Source organism: Coptis chinensis, chromosome 4 (assembly GCF_015680905.1).
Source record: "Coptis chinensis isolate HL-2020 chromosome 4, ASM1568090v1, whole genome shotgun sequence".
In the NCBI taxonomy this organism is placed as follows: Eukaryota; Viridiplantae; Streptophyta; class Magnoliopsida; order Ranunculales; family Ranunculaceae; genus Coptis; species Coptis chinensis.
Genome location: NC_141459.1, coordinates 96,564,775 through 96,591,476, shown reverse-complemented (window position 1 = coordinate 96,591,476; position 26,702 = coordinate 96,564,775). Strand labels below are relative to the sequence as shown.

General features: G+C 35.9%; 1 protein-coding gene, 1 long non-coding RNA gene and 1 pseudogene across 3 annotated transcripts; all 3 read right to left on the bottom strand.

Annotated features, from left to right (window-relative positions):
* Positions 1 to 15,112: 15,112 nt before the first annotated feature.
* On the bottom strand, positions 15,113 to 16,295 carry LOC147505947 (uncharacterized). Its single transcript, XR_015193517.1, has 2 exons — positions 15,946 to 16,295; positions 15,113 to 15,458 (listed from the first exon to the last, which is right to left on the bottom strand). It is a non-coding gene; the product is annotated as an uncharacterized LOC147505947 (long non-coding RNA).
* Positions 16,296 to 17,698: 1,403 nt separating this feature from the next.
* Positions 17,699 to 20,461, bottom strand: LOC147505946 (large ribosomal subunit protein eL14-like). Its single transcript, XM_086558327.1, has 5 exons — positions 20,126 to 20,461; positions 19,934 to 20,035; positions 18,546 to 18,675; positions 18,353 to 18,465; positions 17,699 to 17,908 (listed from the first exon to the last, which is right to left on the bottom strand). The coding sequence occupies exons 1-5, from the start codon at positions 20,126 to 20,128 to the stop codon at positions 17,855 to 17,857; spliced, it is 402 nt and encodes a 133-aa protein (XP_086414453.1). The 5' UTR covers positions 20,129 to 20,461; the 3' UTR covers positions 17,699 to 17,854.
* Positions 20,462 to 20,821: 360 nt separating this feature from the next.
* On the bottom strand, positions 20,822 to 26,702 carry LOC147505945 (diphthine--ammonia ligase-like; annotated as a pseudogene). Its single transcript, XR_015221106.1, has 10 exons — positions 26,689 to 26,702; positions 25,282 to 25,506; positions 25,168 to 25,191; positions 24,607 to 24,689; positions 24,458 to 24,530; positions 23,927 to 24,125; positions 23,338 to 23,679; positions 22,484 to 22,825; positions 22,010 to 22,369; positions 20,822 to 21,572 (listed from the first exon to the last, which is right to left on the bottom strand). The product of XR_015221106.1 is annotated as a diphthine--ammonia ligase-like (transcript).

The window sequence follows — 26,702 nt, the reverse complement described above, 5'->3', positions numbered from 1 at the left end:
TATAAGATGTGTTTTAAATTTTAACTAATGGAAAGGAAAGGAAATAAAATGGGTGGTCCACTATGGAATGGAATGGAAAAGAAATAATTTTAAATGGTATGTGTTTGGTAAAACTAGGGAAAGGAAAGTAAAAATTGGAGAAAGGAATAATCATGTTTGTTTGCAAAAGCTATGGAAAGGAATAATTGTATTGTTGGGTGTGCTAGTAGTAAGTCTCTAGCTATCTATTTCCTTTCATTTTCACAAAATTTTCAGGGATTAGCTAAGGACACAAAACCTTTTCCATTTCCATGATTTTATTTCCATATGGAAAAAGCTCATTTCCTTTTCATGGGTAAACAAACGCCTTAAAAACTATGGAAAAGGCGAACCACTCTTATTTTCCCTTCCATAGTGTTTCCATCATAACAAACACACTCATAATCTTGTTGTGCACCGTGCACAGTGCACATAATAATTACTTCATTTTCGTTGACAGGGTAACAAACTTACAGGGTGGTGAAAAGTTGTTTAATCAGAAAACTATGCGTTCGGCTCTGAGCCATCTCTGCCTTCAAATATAAGTCCTTTTTCCCTTTGAGGACCAACACTCGCAGCAACCACCACTGCTGCTAAAAAAATTTATCATAACACGCTGTCCTTGGTCTTGTTGAGTTGTTAGAGCATTTGCAATGCAGGGGATTATGAGGGGTTTGTGACTATAGTCACCAGTTTGGTGCAAAAATGGTTGTGCAATGCATTGGTGAATACCTGGTGACTATAGTCCCCAGTTGATTTCAAGGTGAAACCTTCCACCGAGATAGTGGCTGACTTGTTAACTTCGGACGGGATCTTGGATTTCGCCTGGATTACAAAACTCACCAGACGGAATCCAACATTCCATCTCGCTATATTTATTTTTTTCCAGACGGAATCAAACATCCCGTCCGGAGTCCTAACGGCTAGTTCACCAACGGTTAGAAAGTCAGAACGGTAAAAAAACGGTCAAAATAAAAAAATAAAAAAAAAAAAAAACTTTGGTATATATACAACATTTGTTTCATTTCAACTCACACACTTCCAACAATCATATATCATATTTCTTCTTCTTTAAAATTAGTTCTTCAAAAAAACAAAATATCAAATGGCATCATCTCAAGCATCTCAAGCAAGTGGTAGCACTCAAGCAAAAACAAAAACTCACTTTAGCATGTCCGAAGATCAAGCTCTATGTCTTGCATGGATAAAAATTAGTGAAGACTCCATTGTTGGTGCTTTCCAAAATGCAAAAGATTTTGAAATCATTATAACAAAGCGAGTTCAATCAAGTAATGGGTCGGATAGGTCTTCCGATTCAATTAGCGGTAGATGGAAATATATTTCAAAAAAGATGAACAAGTTTGTTGCAATTGTGAATGCGGTGGAGGGTCGACATGCAAGTGGTACAACAATACAAAGCCAGGTAATTACAACTTTGTCAATTTGGAATTTATTGATTATCTTAGTCTTAATCTAATTATTTCTGTCTTAGTCTAATTATCTTAGTGTATTTATTATTTCCATGTTAGTCTTAGTCTAATTATTATCTTAGTCTAATTATTATTTTAGTTTAATTATTTTAGTCTTAGTGATTATTTTAGTCTAATTACCACCATTTTATTTTTTAGTTGTCCGAGGCAAGGATGACGTACCAACTACAAGAAAAAATGGCTTTTTCACTTGATCATTGTTACGTTATACTTGAGGATAATCCACAGTGGAGTAACGTTTTTGAGGCAAGGTCAAGTCGCCCCACAAAGGGAAAAGGTCGCAAAAATGATTGTGAAGATTCAACTTCTAATTCACTAAGTGTTGGTGGAGTTGAATTGGAGGGTTCTCAAGAAATAGAGCGTCCTCTTGGATCGAAGAAAGCCAAGTCCAAGAGGAACCAAGAAAAATCAGTTGGTATGTTGGAGGGTTACTTTACACATTTAGAGGATACATTTGCACAAGATGCAAATAAAACACAAAAATGCTTAGAACTTAGGGAAAGGGAACTTGCACATGGTCAAAGAACTTTGATGGCAAGAGAAGAAAAATATCGGATTCAAATGGAAAAAAATCAAGTTCAATTGGAAAAAAAATCGGCTTCAAAAGATGCAATATGAAGCTAAGATTTTAGCGACTGATACAAGTGTCCTCCATCCCGATACCGCTTTTATAATCGAGCAACAACAAGCTGAAATACGTGCTGAATGGGCAAGGGCTAGAGGTGGTTCTAGCTCTAACTAAGCTTATGTAATATCTAGTATTTCATTTTAATTAAAGCACTATGTATTTTAATTAATCCACTTTGTATTTTAATTTTACTGTCTTTTTAATTAATCACTATGTATTTTAATTTCATTGTATTTTTAATTAATGAACTATGTATTTTTATTTCACTATTTTTTTTAATTAATGCACTATGTATGTTTTTTCCAATAAAATTATTTTCATAGAAATACAATTACCAATAAAATTAAATTACATTGTAATATAGTTCATTAAAACACAACTCATTAAATACAACTCATTAAACACAACTCAGAACTTATTGGAATTACATAGGAAATACATTAGGAAATACATAGGAAATACGTTGGAACTTCATAGTTCACGTTAGGAGATACATAGGAAATACTTTGGAACTTTATAGTTCACGTTAGGAAATACATATGAAATACACTTTTATTTCCATTTTAATTTTCGCCTCCTTCTCCCTCCTCTGGATCCGACCAATTTGGATCATAAATTGGTACCGGATCTGCTGTTTCTTCAATGCCAGTCCAATTAAAATCATGCTCAACTAAGTCCTTTTGAAGATTAGTATGTGTAACTTCATTTCTGATCTTATTTCTTGCTTCAATCATCTGATAGACAAAATGAAAACCATCCTCTTCCTGAAAGAGTGCAGGTATTGTTTCTTTCCTCTGACCTTTCCAATTCCAAACTCCACTTTCACGTTCATTCTCAACAATCATATTATGCATTATAATGCATGCCTTCATTATATCTCCTAGAACAACAACACTATGACAACGCGGATAAGCCTTAACAATATGTCATCGTGCCTGCAAAACTCCAAACGTCCTTTCAACATCCTTTCTTGCAGCTTCTTGACGTTGAGTAAATATCTTTTCATGTTTATTTCTTGGATAACGAATGGCTTGAACAAATGTGCCCCATTTTGGGTAAATATCATCAGCAAGATAATATCCCATATCGTAGTCATTACCATTAACATTAAATGCAACAGCATGAGCCTCACCTTGCTCTAATGATTCAAAAACATGAGAACGATGAAGCACGTTAATGTCATTATGCGAACCTGGTAAGCCGAAGAAGCAATGCCAGATCCAACAGTGTTTGTCTGCAACGGCTTCAAGCACCAAAGTTGGTTCCTTCTTGTACCCTATATGTATTCCAGCCCATCCAGTTGGATAATTCTTCCACACCGGTGCATATACGATTCGATTGATCAAGCATTCCCGAAAACCCTTGCCGCATTTTCAGCGATTAATGCGCCTCAGTTGGTCATCTCAAGTACTCTTCCTCAAACGTCGTGATTATTGCCTTGCACCAATGTTTCATAGATACATTTGCTGTGGAATCTCCAATTTGTAAATACTCATCCGTTTAATCAAAAGAACAACCAGTTGCTAATTGTGCAACTGCAGCCTAGTCCCTTCTGTAACCCAGAAATTGCTTGCCGACCCAATCCATCCACCTTGTCTTTAAAGTAATCGTCGAATGATGCAACAGTTTTCAACATATACATAAAAAGCTCTCTTCTCATCATGTACCTTCGTCTAAACTTATGAGGAGGCCACCTACAAGGTATTGTGAAGTAATCCCTCATTATCTTTTGTTTACTGAAATCACCACCATCTCTAAACGTGTACTCTCTGCCCTTCATAGATTCACCGCGTTTGTTTGTATCCACATCTTCAATTTCAATGGATGTTTGAGTCATTAATGCCCCAGCTGTGGATAATAACTACAACCTCCTCCTCCTCCTTCGCCTCATCATATCATTATGCTCATCTCTTACTCTTTCTATGTAGTCATCTTCAGCGGAAGTACCAGAAGACGACCCGGTAAAACCAGAAGACGAACTATTACTACTAGATCCTCCCCCATAACCTTTGGTTAAATGCAATTCTTTCTTCTCTAGACATTTTTTCTATTTTTAGCTTGGTTGTGGGGAAGAAGATGGTTGTTTGTTTGTTTGATCTAAAAGAAAGAAGAGTAAAACGAAATATGAAAGGTAAGGTCACATGTGATAGTTCGATTTTGGTCCACTCTCCAATTGACAACACATTTTATCAGATTTTTGTTCACTCTCCGAGTGAGAACACATTTTATCTAAATGTACCCACAATAATTCCAATTTATGGGCCACCATCCATAATTCCAATGTATGGAATAGTAAAAAGCGCAGTGAGAAGGACCTATTAACCAGACGGGATGTTGCATTCCGTCTCGGTCTACAAATACCAGACGGGATGTTACATTCTGTCTCGGTCTACACTATACACTAATCCTATCATAACCAAACCACCTGCAAAAATGAGTGATATTCCATCAAATAATTCTCAGGTGCAACCAAGACATAGGAAATTAGTGAAATGCGAGGTCTAGCTTAACCTACGAACTTTTGGAATGAGTGAAATGAGTGAAACGAATGTGAAATTTTTGGAAACATACGAACTTATAATTTTCTAAAAAAATTTTGTCATAACTGTAACGCCTGTATTTAAAATACGTATTTATTTATTAATTTATTTATTTAAAATTCACCGGATTGGATTTGGGATATGTGGGCCTGATTTCTGGGCCCGAGTCTGTGTTGGGCTTAGGTTTCAAACCCAGATATATATTCATATTTTTCCAGAGAATAGGGTTTTTTTTAGATAAAAATAAAATAAAAATGGAGGCGGAGATAAAAGCTTGATTGCTAGAGCGTCGGAGCGCGATGATTCGGACGATGAGGGATTCGTCGAGATTTTAATACAGGTGAGTAGATTTTATCTCTCACTGACTACTCAAACTATGTTTAGAATTTACGAATTTACTGTCCTAAAATATGTAAGTTTTGTTCATTCTTCGGTTCATTACATTCGATGCGAAATATTATGTCCGGTTTTGTTGAAATGATTATCTTGATAAAATGGGTTTTACTATTAATTAATTTTAATTAGTTATCCATATATAATAAACTGTTGTTTGTATTATCGGTTTTATTTGTTTTGGGATGGACTGTTGTGTTGGTTGTTGAGTTAGAATCGGCGGTGGATATTGATTGTGGGTGGAAGGTGGCTGTCGATTTGGTTGTGTGTTGTTGTTGGATAGAATACGGTGGTTGGGCTGTTGAAGCTTAGAAAAAGCTTGTAATAGGTGGTAATGGACATCGAGATTGAAATGTGGGTGTGCTGTTGTAGCTTGAGAGGGCATTAATGGCGTCACAAGAAATCCGGATTATTGTTTGAACTCTTATTGTTTTGTTGTGGTATGGTTGGTTGTCGCGAGGGATTGAGTGCTGGAGAGTGGGGAGGTGCTGTTGAAGCTCGAAGGTCCATTAATGGCGTCAAAACGCAATTTTGGAAGGGTACTAGAATTTCAATTGGGTGGTATCGGCAGCTTGGGTTTTTTGGGAGGAGTCCAACCGCTGGAATGAAGAGGACTTTTGTTTATCTTAAATTTTTATTGGTTTTTAATTATCCATGTATTTAAACTATTTATAGGTTTTTGGGAGTTGAGAGTGTATTACACCTCGAAAATCGAAGAGTCGGGAACAAATATTGTTTTTCCAAATTCTGTCGAAATTTGGGGTGTGACAGTTTGGTATCAGAGCATTTGGTTAGCTTAGACTTGGGTAAGTTTAATTGATTCTCGGATCGTGATTTATGGATAGTGTTTAGGAAATATTATTTTCAAAACTATTTTCGCTAGTCGTTTTATTTTTACAAAGAAAATAAAAGATATACAGAAATAAAGAGAGTCAATCTTTTTCTTGATTTGTTTGTATGTGTAATGTATATATTTATATTAGTTACTCTTGTGGAGTGCATATGAAATGATTTTTATTTTCCTTATCATATGAGGAGTAGTTACATTTGTCGGATGTTAATTATTAACAGATTTGATCAAAATGATGTGTACTGCTATAATGTTGTTTTGTTGTTGGTGATCATTTTCACATGGATTATGGATTAAGACCGATAACATGTCTGTGAACTTTGTATTTTAGTATTATGTTATTATTCAAGAAACAATGAGATACTTTAATCTATATTGAATGAGCTACATTAACTGTTGAATGAGTTATATTAACTGATGACTTTTGTGACGTACTAAGTAAGGAACTAATTGCCTCTGTGTTGGAGGAACTATCTCGCCTCACTCGTACATTTTAATGGATTAATAATATTTTAAAGTATAAGAGATTAATTTGTTAGATGTGATTAATTAGAAATAGAAAGAAAAATAAATAAAATATACGTGTATTCCTTTTGAGATGTGTATACTTGCGTATACACGCTTTCTTATATTATGGTATATAGATGAACTATTATCGTGCATATGTGAGGATGATATTGTTTCACCAATAAGATATACATATGTAGGTTGTTTTCTTAATGCTGCGTTATTATGGATTAATTAAACTAGTCGTGATAATTGGTAGTCATAAACCATAATTGGATTAATTGTTCTTAATTAATATTTTGAACTTCGTTCATGCCGATATAAATTGTTGTTGCTGATATATTAGAAGTGGGTTTTATACGTGTTATACTGTAGCAAGTCTTATTTTAATTGTCATTGTATATGGAGATTAATTTTTGAATCGTTTCACCGTTTAAAATAATTAGTAATAATAATAATAGCAATGAGCGTCGAGTATTTATTCATAATTGTTTTGTTTTAGTTTATATGATTTTGATAGATGAATATGAAAAATTATTTTTTGAATACGTGTTATATTTGATCCAGTTGCATTCCTGAATTAGGATTTGATAGTCGTTCTAAATTTAATATTTCCGGTTTCTATAACTATATATGATTCATTTTTGTTTTGCTGAAATAAGAGTATTATAGATTTGATTGTTTATCTTCCTCTCGTGTTGATGAATCATAGTTGCATGAAGTTGAGTTAGAGTTACTTAATAATTTGTTTAACAGTGCAAGTAAATAATATTTATAGATACAATAAAATAATAAAATAAAAGGGTTTCTGATAGCATGACTAAAGTAAATATAAAGTTTTATTATAGTATCAATGACATGAGTGATTTTTATTTTAAGTGTATCAGGACACTAATTTTTCTTTGGTGCATGATAATGAAAGACTCCATAATGTTTTATGCAGGGATGAACTTACCTCATATTATTGATTAGTTAAGTAGAATATTAATTTTCGTAGAGTTTGCTACGTGTCAAGAAACTACATGCTAAAAAGAAATGATATATTTATCTTGTGTTTAAGCGACAGTAATAATTTGTTTTAATATAGACAGTTAAACTATAATAGATTTTGTAATGGCATGAGGACATATATTCTGAAATTATTTAAAATAATTAATATCAACGTTATCTTGTTTAAGTTTAATCTCTGTACATTCTTGTGTAGGTTCTAAGTTAATAACCAACGTTATTTGTTCGTATAGATTTACTTCCGAATCTCGGGACGAGATTCTTTTGAGATATGTATAGCTGTAACGCCCGTATTTAAAATACGTATTTATTTATTTATTTAAAATTCGCTGGATTGGATTTGGGATATGTGGGCCTGATTTCTGGGCCCGAGTCTGTGTTGGGCTTAGGTTTCAAACCCAGATATATATTCATATTTTTCCAGAGAATAGGGTTTTTTTAGATAAAAATAAAATAAAAATGGAGGCGGAGATAAAAGCTCGATTGCTAGAGCGTCGGAGCGCGACGATTCGGACGATGAGGGATTCGTCGAGTTTTTAATACAGGTGAGTAGATTTTATCTCTCACTGACTACTTAAACTATGATTTTCGATGCATTTTAGAATTTACGAATTTACTGTCCTAAAATATATAAGTTTTGTTCATTCTTCCAGTTCATTCTGTTCGATGCCGAAATATTATGTCGGCTGTTGAAACCCAGTTATACTGATAAAATGGGTTTTACTATTAATTAATTTTAATTAGTTATCCATATATAATAAACTGTTGTTTGTATTATCGGTTTTATTTGTTTTGGGATGGACTGTTGTGTTGGTTGTTGAGTTAGAATCGGCGGTGGATATTGATTGTGGGTGGAAGGTGGTTGTCAATTTGGTTGTGTGTTGTTGTTGGATGGAATACGGTGGTTGGGCTGTTGAAGCTTAGAAAAAGCTTGGAATAGGCGGTAATGGATGTCGGGATTGAAATGTGGGTGTGCTGTTGTAGCTTGAGAGGGCGTTAATGGCGTCGCAAGAAATCCGGATTATTGTTTGAACTCTTATTGTTTTGTTGTGGTATGGTTGGTTGTTGCGAGGGATTGAGTGCTGGAGAGTGGGGAGGTGCTGTTGAAGCTCGAAGGTCCATTAATGGCGTCAAAACGCGATTTTGGAAGGGTACTAGAATTTCAATTGGGTGGTATCGGCAGGTTAGGTTTTTCGGGAGGAGTCCAACCGCTGGAATGAAGAGGACTTTTGTTTATCTTAAATTTTTATTTGTTTTTAATTATCCGCATATTTAAACTGTTTATGGGTTTTTGGGAGTTGAGAGTGCATCACACCTCGAAAATCGAAGAGTCGGGAACAAATATTGTTTTTCCGAATTCTGTCGAAATTCGGGGTATGACAATAACCTCATTTGTTTTATTGACATATGCATATCCAAAACCTGCTAATATACTTTGGAAATAATAAATAAGACAAACAACAATCATGAACAACACCCAAGTCTAACAAAGAAACTCGGTAAAAAAAACTAACTTATAATTTCTGAATTTTTTTGGACATAACCTCCTTTGTTTAATGACATATTCATATCCAAAACTCATCAAAAAAACAACATGCTAAATCAAAAGTCGTTACAAACAACAATCCCAAACGCCATAAGACAAGTAATGGGGCACAGTTATTACAAACTACAAAAAAATATCTACTAAGACCTCCTCTGTCACAGCCCGATTTTCTAAACAATTAAAATAATGAATATTTGAAATATAAATATCTCAAACATCACTATATGCAATTGTCTAAAAACCCAGGCTATGACGGGGTGGATACAACACATGTCAAAACCTAAAACCCACATCACAACAGGATCAACTTAACAACAAAAACTCCAAAATTCTCTTTATTACTTTATGAAAGTCTATCTTCCATCCAAAAACCATCAATATAACATTCTAAGAATAACAGGTCCTCAACATCGTATTCTCATTCCATATGAAAAGGAAACTACGTTATTACATATAAGGGTGGAATTGAGCTAAACAAGCCGAGCTTTACCATGCTCTTTCTTTTTCGGCAAGCTAATTACACGAGCTTTAAATTGAGCTCGAGCTCGGCTCATATAGTAAAGCGAGCTCGAGCCGTTTAGCTTAAGCGAGCCCAAAGAGCTCAAGCCCACCGGTTATTTTACACTATAAATATGCTATTTGAACTAAACGAGGCGAGCTTCATCAAGCTCATTTGTTACACGAGCTTTTATTTGAGCTCGAGGCTCGCTCATATAGTAAGCGAGCAAGCTCGAGCCGAGCTTAAACGAAGTCAAGCCGAGAGCTCAGAGCCCCGGCTCAAATTCCACCCTTTAATTACATACTTTAAAAAAGCGGACCTAATAGAATAAACTCCGGTTGCTCGGTGCACGAATCCAATCACACGCCAGCGATTCCCTTTGCCTTCCACCTATGTTCCCAAGAACACACCACGTTGCCAAAACAAAGCAAACATGGGTTGACAAAATGGAATTTTTTGGTATGAGTAGACTAACCACATAAAACCATTTCAAAACTTTTCTTATCCAACTAACACTTTAACTCTATCATAACCTAATCATTCTCGGCTTGGAAGGCCAATGTAGTTCCGTCATCTCAACCGGCATAGTTCTTCCCAAGCAAAACTTATATTATCTTAACTCATTCTAATATCTCGTTTTAATATCTAAATACCGGAATTTAAAGCGTCGATATCCACGGCCAGATAAGGGTAAAGGGTAGGACCCGCGTCCTGACAAAATGTTATTAAGTCCTACCCCCTCCTGCAAAAGAAAGTTAGAACTTGCATATAATATATGTAGATATCCTATGTATTCAAAAGTAATCCAAACACTTTCATAATCAAAGAATACAACTAACCCATGGCCGAATACCTTAGTTCCTCTCTAGGGCGGTCAAAGAATCACGGTCATTCATGGCACATTCAATGAATACCGGGTCATTCATGGCACATTCAATGAATACCACCCTATATAACGCTTAACGGGCCATTTATGGCACATTCAATAAATGCCCACCTAACATATGACATCAACGGTCATAAAACTCGATTATGAAATTTTTAAGTGGAGAGTTCTAAAGAGGGGTAATTTTATTTACACATTATTGAACTTTATTTCATGTATTATTATTTCGAGAGAAGCGATGAGGAATATCTTGATTCACGTATTTTTTGTTTCTGGCGTTATTAATTTCATGAATGTATAAGTATCATAACGTTGTATATCATAAAATCTTTGCGACAATCACATATCGGTTAATACACGTACACACGTATATATAGAAAGGTCTTAGCCTAAAGCCAAGCACGTTAATAGTCCTAGACTTATCCTATTAGACCGAATCATAATTTTAGGAAAAAGTCAAATTTTCGGGTCAAGTGGTCAAAGTCAACCCTGGTCAAAGTCAAAGTCAAAGTCAAAATCAACTCTGGTCAAAGTCAAAGTCGACCTGCCAAGGGTCAACAGCAGTCAACCAGTCCAAACTTATCTAACCCCAAAAGCCCACAGCCTAAAGCCCAAAGTCTAATACAAAAACCAAATTTGAAAATCTACAGAAGCCCACATAACAAATTTCGGCCCAAGCCCAACCCAAAATGAATCGCACTGTTCATCTTCCTCTCTCACTTTCCAGCACCTCCACTGCCACAGCAGCCACCACCAACCAACTACTAATCCGCCACCATCACTCCAGCGGTTTGGTTACTCGCGAAAACCCCTAAATATCCATACCAACAAATCGCGATTTCCAACACTTGCTAGGTCATCTCTTCCACCGATCTTCCTCTACTGCAGAGCTCGCCGGACCACCACTGACCTCCCAACAGTTCGGTTTCGCTCCCTAGCAAAACCCAAACCCAAAGATACAACAAAATCCAACCAACCAAAGGTTCAATCCACACCAAAAATCAGGACGATTTGATTTTTGCTTGGACGCCATTACTGCTCCTCCGGAGCTTCAACTGCCCGACCCAATCACCGATTCTAAACCCCGACATCAACAAAAATCAAAACAAACAGCCCGGTACAACACACAACCGACAACAAATTATAACAACCCATGAAAATTTTTGACCTTTGGCGAAACGCGAAAACGCTTGGTCAATACATAAGCCGACCTTTTTTTTTTTCAGCAGCCATCATCGATTTAATACCCTCGTTTAAGTTTTCCGGAACAGACGATTATTCAAGGTTGTATACGTAGTTAACACTACACCGTATACAGTATAATCAGACTCATAGAACAGTATATGAACAGTAAAAATCATATTGATTCTATCCTCATACCATCTACAGTAAACAACGAGAACTTTATCAAACATAATTTATCTACTCACCTTTAGCGCGCTCCGAACCAGCTAGATCTCAGAAAAATCTCCTTTTCTTCTGTCAGTCAGACTCCCATTTTTCTGTGTAAAACTCTCGCTGGGTTTTTCCCCCAGAAACTCCCGTGAGAAAACTCTATTCTATTTTCTTTCTGTTTTAAAACAAAACCCCGAAGCGAGGGAAGAGAGTTTATCCCATACCCACGTCTCCTATTTCCACTCACTTATCCTATTTTTATTTATATTTTTTTTTCCCATTATTATTATTATTATGAAAATAAACGAAATAAAACACGGGGTGTTATATCCTCCCCCTACGAGAAGGCTCGGTCGAAGAGCTCTCCCCCCTACGTCGTTGTTGCCTCTCTGGTTGAGGTTAAGCTTGAGGTGTGGCACTTGCAGCATTCTCCAACTCTTGCACATGTCTCTGAAACTGCAAAGTTCGATTCTTCACTTCTTGTAAGTACTCAAAACTACGACGAGAGGACTCCATGAAGGACGCACACATGGCATAACTGAGAGAGCTGTAGTTAAGGAGCTCCAACCTTACTTCATCCTGTTTAACAAAAATAAATGCATGTTAGGGGTTATAGTGAATAATAATAAAAAAAAATCATGAATAAATTCAAATCATACTAACCTCGACTAACTGCTCAAACTGTATTGACAAATCAGCTACCAATGCGGCATCTACTGGTGGAATAGGTATGCTCATATCTTGCCCTTAAGAAGTAATCATGCTCCAGTGCCAAAGGTCAGACTCATCAAATATCTGTGGAGTTCTTTGCGGCATCTGAATATCATGAAACACCCTGGGCTGTGACTGTGGCAACTCCACTCCTTCTGGGAAAGGAATGTCAGACCTCAATGCTTCAGAAGTAACCCCTTCAAAATTGGTGCCCCGGTATAACGCACCTAGCAAGAGACCTCGACCAACCCTCTTCCAATACAAGTCATAGTCTCCCGTAAAAATGAAAGCTGATGCGTCTGGCCAATCATTTGGGTTTGCTCTATTTTGTGAAAGAGCAGCAGGAAGAATATCAGAGGCTGTCATATCTATGGGTGGTGGGTAGGGTATAACAATCTCTCCAAATACTTGTCACCAACATCTGTCCCCAAGGTACCATGCAGTTACTAACCCTACAAGTATCATTCGCCACTGAGAAAGAAACCTTGCTATATGACACATATAGGATAGTCTACGGTACTTAGTGTTCTCTAGAACATCTGGAATATCCGCATAAGGGGTTTGAAATATGAAGGACTCGGCCCAGGGTTGCCACTCAATCCGGGTAGCTCCTAAAAGCTCAATCTGCTGACGAGTGTTATGAATATTATCGCGATAGATCCCCATACCCCCTCGCTTTCGATGAAGCCCCCATGCTTGAATCGTGGAATCAGGTCATGAGTCTCATTCTCTTCCAACCTCTTCAACACAGGATGCATCACACGAAAATGTTCGTACCACCAATACTAAATCAATAGATAAAATACAATATCAATATATATATATATATATATATATATATATATATATATATATAAACATGTCAACATTAATAATTAGATAAATAATTGAAATGAAACAATAACTTAATAAATAAGACTTACCGGTATAATCCAAACAAAGCCGCACAAATTGCCTTTAGCGGCTTTCGTCTCAACTGTGAGGTTTAGCCAGCGGTAAAGGTATGCCAAGATGGATTGACCCTAGTCATAATCCCATCATCCTCTCTCGTCACGAGGGCAGTGCCATCCACCCGATACGTAAATAGCTATCAGCGTATCCGAATAATACCGCACCAGCAAAGTAGAAGAGGAAGGCACGTACATATTCGTGGATCGACTCCTCACCAATATGATGGTCTTTCGACTTCTCCTTGAGCCTATTCAAGTATCTCGAAGTAAACCAACTCATACTTATAACTCCTCCCTTAAACTGCTCAGCCGATAATCTCAAAAACCCGTCTTCCTTATCATCTTCTACCAAATAAAAACCTTCAAAGAAACTCATCGCCGTAGTAAAAACCTCTAAATTTTCATCAAAAGGAATGACATCTCCATAACCAATTGGGATACCCGTGAGCATTGTGAAATCAAGAGGGGTAATCCCAAGCTCACCCCATAGGAAATGGAATGTGTGGGTAGTTTGCCACCATCGCTCAACTATCCAAAACAACAACGCTTGATCATTTTGCCCCAAATTAGAATTCAAAAAGTTCCCAAATGATATGGCAGCTATAATGTTGGTAACCTTGACAAAATTAGGATCCGTTTTTTATTTCATACAATGCCACCACGACACAACATTTGAAAATGCACAACGCATTTTCTATAGGTGTACTTCATACATTGAACCAACACGCAATATGATATAATTACAACTAATTTTTTCTTAAAACAATGCGACAAATTCAAACTAATTACACAACAACAAACTTGATATAAACTAACATAAATAATAATAATTAACATAAAAAAAATCTAAAACTTACTTGAGACTCCGCCACTTGATTTGCTACGTGTCGGACCGATGTTGACGCTAATGGTGGGTGTTCCTCGATTTCACAACGCGGTGGAAAATTGAACCCAAGTTCAATTTCATCCTCCTTGCCCACATTTTGCGTTCTTGATGACGATCTTTTTTGCCCCTTTTTTTGGAATATTTTGACATTTTCAAACCATCGGGAATGCTCTTCATGTAGTGAGGTTGGTGGGGATGCATTGGGGGATGGAGAAGTCATTAGGAATTGAAGTTTGCGAAAAAAAGTTGTTAATGGAGGCTAGGAAGAAAGTGAAAATGGAACCTGTTCGCGTCTTTTCATATTGACTTACCAGACAGAATGTTACATTCCGTCTCAATAAAAAACCTCCGAATCTAACATCCCGTCCGAGATATTTTATTCACCTTTGCATTGCACAGCTTTACCTTGGTTTTCACCATTTTGGTGTAAAGAGGGTGAATAAGTGCTGAGGTGGCAGTGATAAGGGGGGGGATTATATTCACCTGCATTGCAAATGCTCTTATGTATCATTAGTTTGATTAACAAAAAAATGTATCAATCGTTTGGGATTTCAGAATTGCTGGAATTCCAACAGTTCCATAAACTGGAATGGTCAAAATTCTGACCAAATTTTGGAACTTACAATTTCCACAATGTACTATTATTTGGATACCATTCTGTTTTTGAAAACCAAAATATTCGACAAAATTCAGAATTCCAACCAGTTAATTTTGCCGTTTTTGAGTTGGATGCTCCAAAATTTGTTTGAAAATTATCCAACTTCAGGTGCTTCATTTTTCAAAATATTTGAGGAAAAAACACAAGAAAGACAGCGGGTAAAAATTTAAAAGAAAATATACAAATCTCGCAAATATATTAGGCACCATAACATGATCATGTTAAGGACTTTAGTACAAGGCAAATACATGAAATAGTTCAAACTTCAAAGATTTTTGGGAGAGGGGTATTTTATGGCATTTTTGACAATCTTTTTAAGTGCAGCATCTCCAAGATCTATTCCACATATATCAGCCAACCTAATGAGGTATAACAACACATCAGATAGCTCTTCTCCTAGATGCTCCTTCTCTGAATCCTTCCAATTGGGTAATCCCTTGGGCACCTCTCCCCTCCACTGGAATATTTCAGACAGCTCCCCAACTTCTCCCACCTAATTACAAACACGAGCAAATCAATTAAGCGATGAGAAAATATACATAAACAACCAAGAGTTAACTAGTATTATCTCTCTAGACGAGCTAATTAGGATTTCACCATTACTAGATGGAAAATTGGGGTCTCCTCCAAACACACTTTTTTTTCTTGTTTTTTTTTTTTTTACGGGGGAGGGAACAGACTATCAAAGTGCAAATGCTTTGATGTTGAAACAAACAACCATTGAAAGCTCATTTCGTGGAACATATTTTAATTGGTCATGATCATCAACATTGATGAACATGAAATTCATCATCTATATAACATTGAGAATAAAAAACTGTTTAGTTCCAGACCAGCAAATGGTGCTTCAGAATGATTCATGAACCATTAGAACTTATTTGTTAATATATGATTAGTACTAATCCATAGAAAAATCAAAAGTTCCATTTAGAACGAATTAAACATAAAAGGATCAGAGCAAGAGTTGGTATTGAAATTACCAAAGCAAGAAGAAGATTTCTAGGACTATGGTATTGTTCCCAGTTCCTCTCTTTGGCAAACTCCTCAAGCTTTCTTGAGAGGTCCTTCAGACTAATGTTCTTTGCGATCTCCGGTTCTTTCAACTCTTCTCCTAATTCTCCCATGCCTAATTTTCCCTTTGGCGCTGTTGGACCAAATTGTTGGAGATCTTCTAGATTTAAAGAAGCTCAGAAAAACTAGGAGAATATAGAGTTGCCGAGAATATATGCATTGAAAGAAATTATTTAAAATTAAAATGAGAAAGAAAAGCATGACTCATTGTTTATGGATGAGATAATCCAGCTTCTGCCATGCAGGCCTACTTTTTCATGGAATCATTCCACATTTTCACTGTTCCTATGTTTACACAGATTACAGGCTAATAACTAAGAACTTGATGTATTTTGAACAACTTTTATGTCTGTATTCATTATTCAGTACATTCATCAATTCTCTATATTTACTTCAAATAGCATTTCAAGAAACCAAACCTAAGCCTATCTGTGTATGTTAAGGCCCCTTAATTACTGCTAGACCACTCCGCTCAAAGTGCTCAACCCTTTCTTTTGAGCATATATTTCGTCCATCATATATTCATATCCAATAAGTATGAAACGATAACATAAAATATTAAGCTATTAAGGGTATGTGCAAATCAACGCTAAGTCAACTCCAATCTTAATATAATTGTATCCATTCTAGTCCATAAACATTGCATCCATCCTCATACCTTTTACTTTTAATATAATTCTTTAACTTATCGAGCGAAAAATAATAATAAAACCGAATGAAGTACATCTAGCAGTTTTGATTCGAGAGTCAACTTAGGCCTTAAAAAATAAGGTTTAAGATTCATCGAAAGGTAAGAATGGAAATGAAAGAATGGCTATGAGTAAAAGGGATGGACCAAAAAACTGAATCACACATTATTAAGCCAAGAACTTTAGAAGTTGATTCAAACTTATCGAACCACTGTTATAGTTTAGAATACTTTATGAAAGAAGCTCAAAGTACTTAATAATGTCAGTCAACGTTTAGGCTATATCCCACTTGTTCCAGAAACCTGATCACTTAGACTCCTGGAGAGAATTTTCAGTGCGAATTTGTTCTTTAAATCTGAAAACGAAGGACCTAAGCATTTCACCGGAAGCCATTCATTCCATATCGACATGGAATTTAAGCCCAATTTTTGTGGTGAACTATTGATAGCTACCCTACTAAACAAACAGTTGTATTGTCTCTAAAGTCGTGTAATATGCCATGTGGCCCTTTCATTTTATTTTAGCTCCAAAACCCAAAATCTAAAGCATTTTGCTCTATGCTGAATAAGAATAATCAACGCATTCTAGATTTGATTTCTAATGTGACCTGACAGGTAGCAAAATATTTGGCAATTTGTGTTTCCAACGCATTGTCAAAACTCAAAATCACTTTCAAATCCTAGCAATTCCAAGCAAAATTTGTGTGAAATTTAGGATGATTGAGACGGAATAAATTCCACTCCCTACTTTTCATATTCAGCACACTCCAGCACCGCTTTCTCTAGCACGTCAAAAGTTTGGGTTCTTATAATCTCTTATATATAACTAAGGGTTAATCTGATGACAGGCATTGAACTTTTAGCTAATACAAAAGACCATTCACAATTTACTAGCAGTAGGATTGCTACCACAAGATTGACTAAACAATTTAAATGCTTGAAGTACACAACAGCAAATTCCTAAACCAGAGAAGTGAAAACTTAAAATCTTAGTACTCTCAGAAGGGAAGTTTACCCAAATTAACATGGATTGTCTTTCTTGATCACTAGCTCTTCCACACAAGGAAAGCAATAATAAAGTACCTAAAACAGAGCTTATAAAGTCCAAAATAACTGAAATGCCCATAGTCTTATGCACTCTGCTTCTTCAGCTTGGCCAGCTCCTGCCTAATTGCACTGGCCCTCTGCACATAAATTACGAACTCGTTAGCTAATGAAAGTTTTAGTTAAATACAGTGCTCTAAAATGTTTTCATTCCAACTACAAAAGGCTCTCATTTCGAGTAAAAAGGCATGGGAATGTGAAGGGGGTGAAAAGGTCCAAGATAACTTTGATCATTTAGTACCTTTTTTTGTGAGTTTCATGTCTACAATTTTCATGCTGAATTTACCTATTGCCCTTTTCTTTAGCGCTAATGGAATAAATTTGAAAGACTACATTAATTCACAGATTCGCTTGTATGGGAGAAGTTTCCAGTTTCCACAAACCCACTCAAGGGTATACTAGCTTCACACCAGACTACTAGTAATCCAGCAAAGAAAGGTTGAGAAGCACAAAGCAAGAAAGAAGATGCCAACACAAATGACAAACTCCAGTAAGAAATGTAAACAAGTAATACAATCACAAACCTTGATCTTGGCAACCATGAGTTTGAACCTATCAAAGTCATTGAGAGATACCCTTCTCTTCTGAACAATTAACTTCCTTCCCCATGAGCTCTTCTCCCATTTGTTCTTAACATCTGCATAAACATGTAACATTTATTTTTGCACAATCAAAATTCATAATTGTTGGAAGGAAAATAAGTGAAATGTCACACACCTGCAGCTTCCATGGCTTGGATCAAAGATTTCTTTTTGGGGACCCTTGGGATGTCAATTTTAATATCAGTGAGTGAGAGCCTCTTGAAGTTCATCTGACTTCTCACCATATCAGGTGCATCAACAAGAGCCTGTCAATTTGGAATAATCTATAAGAATCATAAAGAAAAGAAGCACATGTCCACCTTACATTGCTTGAGCTGCCATGTGCCCAAGCCACTGTGTCTAACAGCCTTATAAATCTAAAATTTAGCAATCATGTCACCAAAACATCAGAACAGTGTTATGTCGACGGTAGAGATATAACTGAGAGACCAAATACTCTACTCAATGGCATACATATATATATACACATAAATAAACTATTAGAAATTCTCAAGAATCACCAGTATACCTGACAAAATTAAACTCCACTTCCTATTACCTCACACCATACTCTTACAATCAGAACGGCTGCACCAACACATCTGACAGGGCAGAACCATGATTTATGCCCACACTGATTGCATATCTCCTAATATTAAGTGCCTAGGCGCTTGACTAGGAAACATCACTAATCGTCCACTCCTCAGCATAATGGCTCAAAACTGGTGTTGAACATATTTAGCATGAACCTCTAGATAGACACAATTTCAGTCTAACGAATTTCAATGACATGTCGAATGATGTAGTCATCTTTCAGTTATACGTGTTTTTGGCCCCGCATCAAAGTAAGACATAACCATTCTAGACATCTACTTTTTCTTGCCATCCACCAGGCGGTCTTAGCAAACTTAACGGGATCATTAACTGTGGCCTACGGCAAAGAAAATGTCACGAAAAACCAAAGCATATCTGCTTAAGTGCCTGAATAAGACATGGCACTTTTCCCACTAGTCATATTCTTATAAACATAGGGAGCAATTTCAAGTCCCATAAGAGACACACCAACACTTCTTCCATTTTCATGTCTTTCATCTAACAAAGGCTTCAGGGTATGCAATTGATAACAAACACTGACGCTCATCAAAAATAGAAATGACAAACACAAAATCAGCATTCATCATGGTAGTAGCAACTTTATTGAAAACACTATCACTTCAACTTCCCCTAAATTCAAAATGCAATTAGGTATCCCTCAAAACACAGCCAACCTAGCTACAATGAAAGAATTTAAACCGTAAACAGTTATAGTTCTACTACTACTTCAATCTAAAATACTAAAATACCTAACAAATGAATCCAAACAACACAAGCCCTCCTAGGGTAAGCTACTTAAATCTAAAATAAAGTATTTTGGGAGCCCTGAAAATACAAGTATGCATTGACAGAATACATAATCACATACTATTAAACAAAAAGTTTACATTTTAATTGCATAAAACAGTTTATAAAAAAGAAAAGGCATACCCTGTTTTGATCAATAACATCAACAATGACAACAATCTGACCATAATCTTTCCCATAATTAACAAGTGCAACTCGCCCTATCTCCACATACCTCTTGAATGGCTACAACAACAAATAAAAAAATGACAATAGTTAATAAGACAAAATGATGTATTGAAACAATAGAAGAGATGGGGGTGTAGAAAAATTTACCATTTTCGAGTGTTGAAGAGAATAGCTCTGAAGGGGGTTTTAGGGTTTTTGAGGAGAGAGCAAGAGAAATTAGGGTTTTACTGGTTTTATTTGTTTTGATTTGAGATATGGACCGTTGGATTAATGACAGTCATGATCTTGTTAGTGTACAGATGGTTGTATACTTTTCTTTCTATGGTACGTACTTGAGGGATTGCCACGTTATGATTTTTTTTGTGATCAACAAGACCAAAAATTCAAATTCAAATCCCATTTTTACCCTTGGCATATTTTATAAGCAATCAAAACCCCACTAAAATTCTCTCTCGTGGTGAGGGGTATGAATAATTATTGTTTAGTATGAACAATGATTGTTTATAGTCAGCCCAACATATATTTTCACTGATCATTTTTCTGTATTCTCACTAATCATTTTTCATATTGTTGAGAGATAAACAATCATTGTTCAATTATTTAGTATTAATCTATGATGTTTGAGTGGTGAATGGTTGATAACTGGGGGAGATAGATTTGCTTAACTTTTAGCTTGAAATGACTGTTAATGGTTTTCTTGTTTTTGCTTTCTAACTTCAATAATATGGGAACTTGCTTTATCATCAACACAATTCACAAATACCAAAAAAAAAACAGCATACAAGAAGCGAAAACATGAGCACTAAAGTAACGAAAGAAAAGAAGTGATTACAAAATCACATGTAGCAGCATATTCCTTTTCAATTCTTTATTGACTGCAAATCCCAGGTTGAATTACACATAAAAATGGAGAAGAAAAGGTAGTGCAATTGCCCATCGTCTATAATCTAATCGAACTATCGAAGTAAACGTTTTATTTAGAAAAGCAAATATGCTTTTGTCATCACTGCTGGGGAGATTTCTTGTCGATATTCTACATAACAATAGCATCAGTTATTCATCAGCCTTTTTTAAGATGGACTGTTAAGTGGTTTAATGGCAGAAGGGACTTGGATTCATAACACCGAATAATAGAACAGAAGATCTGTTTATTCATCAATCAGATCTGATGGGTAACGAAGTTTTAGCTGAGGGTGAATCCGTTGAGTACCAAGTCGAGCAAGGTGATGATGGTAGGAGTAAGGCTGTTCGTGTTCTTTGTACACTAATGGCATCAAAAAACAAAACTCGTTGAATTGTTTACAAAAACTGATTGCCAAAAGAAAAGGGGTAAGAATTTGAAAATGAAGAAACCCTGATGCACTTTGACGTGAGCCAGTCCACAACCACCAATATCATGTTTTGAATAACCATCTGCATAATATCTTTTTGCAAGTCCGAAAAGTGGGCACATCCATTCGTACTGATTTCTGTCCAGGTTGATAACCATGATAATGAAGATCAGGACTCGGGAGCATGCATCTGTGTCTGTGAAGACGATGAGCAACTCATCCGCGGACATATTAAAGCTTGTAAAGAAGTAGAGTCTTAGACTCTGCAAAAGAAAAGACATCACATGTCTTACAGTTAAAAAATGGAAGAAACCACAGTACAATAAAAGGGGAAACAAAAAACCCTACCCAACCCTAGAGTTAAATCTGATGAAACTCATTTTGTTTGTTTCTCATGATCAAACTTATTTCTAAATTGGTATCTGATAAGCGCCGTCATCAGCGTTTCTTCATTTTCAATTTGATGGACAAAAAGACAAGGCCTACTTAAAATGCACTCAAAAAACTTATAGAAGCCCATATTAAATTTAACGTTTAAATGCCCATAAAAGTAAGTAACAACATCCGAAACAAATAAAATGCAGTGCTAAAAAGTTGAGTTTCCAATTATTTGAGGGGTGAGGCAACCAATCACATAGTCCAGTTGAATGAAAACCTTTGCAGATAAAAACAAAGAAGAAATTTGAGGACAGAAACTGACCGTAATGTCTCCCAAGAGAAATAGCTTTCTAGAAGGATCCTATCAAGAAGATAAATGCAGAACCTTGTAATTTGTTTTATGCGCTTCTGGGATTCGAAATACTGAAAGTCTCCATGGTCATGCATGGCTACTAAAGATTCGCAACAGATATTTGAAGCATGTTCCTCATTGATACTCAGGGTAACAGCACATATCTTTTTATTAATAACATATTTCTGACAGCAAGAACCAATGGAAGCTATATGCTGAAAGCCCCAGTAACTAGGGGAAGTTATACAAGACAAATCCCCAGTAACATTCCCACACTCCATCTCGTCGTCTTCTTGAACATAGAGAGTGGGCTTTACTTCCACAAGTGCACTGCAAGTGATTAAAACAAGAAAGAAAACATGTTACTAAATATTTCTCATTTGCCTTGTGAACCCAAGAATAAAGATCAATATACCAGTACTACCAGTAATGCAACTGGGGTACCTTTTTGGCAGGTTCGGTGCAAGAATATATAGGACCATGGGTCAAAAGATTTACACAAACTGTTATCGAAGTCAGAATCACTTCTTTACTTGAGGAATGCGTCAAGCTTAGACTGAACTACTATTTTCTGAGAGGAAGTCAGTGCTGCTGAACAGTAAACGACAAAAAGAATTGTGGACGAAGCTAAAGAACACTTGAAACTCCTGGCTACTGCTTCACAATTTTCTAATGCTTGTTCCATTTCTGCAGAAGCACCTCCAGAGCAAAGCTTCATCGTAGGTGGATCAAGTCCCAAACTCCCAACTGGCCAGCCATGTAAAGTGTCCCTTTGTGTAACGTTGCCTGAAAAGATAAAAAGTAGCATTTGATGTTTTAAGGGGGAAAAAAAGAATAAAACTGATTTGGTAATGATAAAATGTGCATAATACAGATTGGCGCTATCAGTATATTGTATATTTATATGGTATTACTCTATGGTTGTCAATGCAAGAAGACTAGTTTGAGATTGATTTATTCAAGGGTATGTACCAATTATATGAGACTGAGATTTTTCATTGCAAACATGCATCAAACTTTAACACAAACACATTAAAAATATTCTTAAGAGTGTGTGCATTGCTTATGGGGTAAAGAAAAAAAAAAGTTCCGTGGGTGGGGTGGGGGAACCGAGTTGATTCAGCCAAACCTTTACTCTCTATAATATATCGTAGGGTCATACTGAATTACTGATAGACAATCATGGCCAAATTTGCAGATACGAGGTTCCGTGCTCTCATTCAAGTGTCAACAATATGAAGCCTAAAAAGGTCTAATCGGAAGATAATATCATAGATTAAATGTCATGATCCCATTACCTGGCTGTATGGTCCAACACAACTAGGTGCCCAGCAAGAAATACTTTGAATGTGCAAAACTTTCTTGCTCTGGTCATTTGCTACAAGAATTTCAACATATGCTCTGCCCAAACCCACTTTTAACAGCTTTTAACAGTGGCAGTTCAATCGTACTGCGAGAAGGAACACCCATGTGACAATCCTCCTCCGTAATAAAACTGACATATGTTTCATTTGCCAAAGTAAAATCATCCATATTAGCAATATAAAGATGTATGTAGAGAACATTCAGCCAGCCGAAACTGTCCTTAATAAGTTCTGACTCAATTCCCTTGAGAATAGTAGCAAGATCCTTCTGCAAACCTGTTAATGGAAATTCGAAAAACATCGGGCAGTAGTTCAAGCTGATGCAAATTTCAAGTAAAACACGATATGGGGAGATGGTTTATTTTTCATGGAATTTAATTATCTTCAGAAGTTCCACACGGATCATGAATCGAACATCCCATTGAAAATGTATTATCGTGCTTAGTTTTTGAAATGTGCAGCTTAGCAGTCATCAGCAGAGTAAAATCAGATGCTAAAACTTGAGACTTGCAGTTGGGCTCACAGTTCGCCACAAAGTCTCCTTGAACTTCAAATATGAATCCCACTTCATTTGAGACGTCATTCAATTTGTCACTGCCGGAAGAAGTGGGTCCGGTTTTGTGTTCCAAATGAAAAGCTGTGGGGTGAAGAACTCCAACTGGGGCTATGGAATCCGAAGAGTGCAGCACAACTTCAAAACCATCGAGTACAACTCGCGCAGTCTGAAATTGCACAAGTCAAATACTACAAAAATTTAAGCAGATGTTAAAGACTTAATTCCAAACGATGATCCAATCTTGATATAACAACATGTTCTGACAGTAAATACAGATTTTGTTCCTACAGCACTAAGTTTGTTTTTTTTTGTTTTTTGATAAATTGGCATCTTATTCCTACAGTAAATATAGATTTTGTTCCTACAGCACTAAGTTACAATGTTATTATCTCTCAATGAAGAAAGAATTCAAAAATTTCCAGCAAAACATCTCGTGTATATTAGAAGATAGAAGACACTGCATAAATATGATTGGAGAAAGTAGATACTGAGACTCACTGTAAAAAGAGGGCAGTCAAATGTCAGTGTTTCATATTCTCCACCTTCCCTGCATACATTGCTACCATAAAGCCTGTGGAGAAGGCATAGAGAATTCAGAAAATTTCTTTACAACCCATTACCACGTAAGATAGTCTACTCTCACATACTCTTTCAGGCATAGCAGATGCTGCTGCATGTAGGGAATTTCTTTTCCTAAGTGCTTTGCCGGGTCCAGCCCTATGGCTGCAACCTGAGACATTTCAAATGCTCGTTTTAATATTTCTAATCTACACGCAATGAGGACATCAATCTAACAATTGGTACAAAGGATAAATAGCTCCAAGGACGACTGTGGACTTGATAGGTTAGTACTACAAGTAATCAATGCAAAAATTTGTCTTTTTCTTTTAACTAATCAACGAAACCAAGGAGCACCGAAAATCGAACGAATACATGGTAGTGAGAGGAAACTGATTACAGATACACAAACTAAAAGAAAAATAGGAAATGTTATTTTCCAGTTAAGACACGACTAGTGCAGAAGTCATGAATGAACAACACGCCTTAAAAGTTCAAATCCTTAAAAAGTTCTGGCTTGGTTGTTTTAGCAAACAAGTGACGTAAAGAAACAAGTAAAATTGCTAGACAATAATTGAATAATTTTAGATGGAAGTATCGAATATATACTTGTAAAACAATGTCATAAGAAGTTAGATTCGTAGCTTTACCTTTACAAGGATCCCGTTTGATATCTGTTTATGATCGCAAAAGACAAAAACTATTAGCCATTTATATATATATGAGAATAAAGCATCGTCAAAATTAAATTTCTGAAGGATTACCATTTCTTGAAGGAGCAAAGATTGATCTTGTTTCCATAAATATGCCAATGAAACGAGCCCTAACCTTGAACAAACGCTTTCCACGTGTAGCCTTTGGTAATCAGAAGCAATAGCACCAGAAAAAACTGCTGTGATGGAGGGTACTTGTTGTTTCACTTCACTTACTAAACACGCATATCTTCAACCTCATCACCACGAGTCATTCTGTAGCCAAGTTTTTGATGCCTATGTGACAGTATTACATAAGATTTATAAGTAAGTGTTCAAGGAAATTAGAGAAGAAAAGAAGAAATCACGAATCATGCCTACTAACTAGAAAAAAGAGCATGCTAGCACAGTATGAAAAGAATATATTTCAAACAAGTATACAGGATGATTTCCAGATATTATATGCAGGGAACTTTATACTCTCTTTCAAGGCATGACCAGCGTCTTCTGACCGTATGAGAGAGGATTCAATCTCACAATGTACGAGATAGATGAATTACTCAAAGACTAACAACCTGGAAGCATTTGGTATTCAGAAAATTAGGCTAGAGGAGCCAGTTATAAATATTTAGTAATCCTAAGACTCTTCTTAAATTTTTTTTAGAATTTAATACTCCAATTTAACTAGAATATGGAATTGACCACCTGTTACCCAATTTCACCGAGAATAGATGAAAATATTCTCACTTGGAAACAAGCATAATTGACTATCTACCCAGTAATATAGTGGGATGTAAAACAAAAATTTGAATTTCACACAAAAATTTCACTTATAACCACCTATCTTTACATTTAAAAATGCATATAATGAAAAAACTAAAAATATTATGCCTCCAATATTTTGTTGAGGCATTTGACACTAGTCTTTAAGTCTAAACCCCAAATCACTAGACACTAAACCCAAAATCTTTATAAACTAGACCCTAATCTAAACCCTAAATCTTAAGATACTAAACTCTAACCCCTATATCTTAAATTTCTAAACATTAAACCCTAAACCAACCCGTTGCATTTAATAGTAGTTAATCAAACCCACAAAATAAATAATCAAATGCATTTTGTATCTGCATTTTAAAATGTGTGGTGTGTATGCATTTTAAAATGAATAAGTTTATAACGTGGTGCATCTGCATTTTAAAATATATAAGTTTATAACATGGTGCATTATTTGTATTTTAAAACGTATAAGTTTATAACGTGGTGCTTCTGCATTTTAAAATGTTTGCATTCAGTAAAACGTTTTTCATAGAATCTGCAAGTGTATCCATACAATTCAAAACCACCGATTTTAAGATTTAAGATGGGGATTTACAAACCTATAAAATAAAGGGAAAGTCATGTGCATCAAAACCTGACATGGCAAACATCGAGAGATATGAAGTGTTGAAGAAGAAGTGATCAAGTAAAAGAAAAGAATACATCATTAATACCAT

Coding starts and splice junctions, on each gene's coding strand:
- LOC147505946 (XM_086558327.1), bottom strand. Junction 18,676..19,933: donor ATGTTATTGATCAAAACAGG/GTATGCCTTTTC, acceptor CCAAATTGACAG/GCTCTTGTTGATGCACCTGA. Junction 17,909..18,352: donor TCATGGTTGCCAAGATCAAG/GTTTGTGATTGT, acceptor ATTTATGTGCAG/AGGGCCAGTGCAATTAGGCA.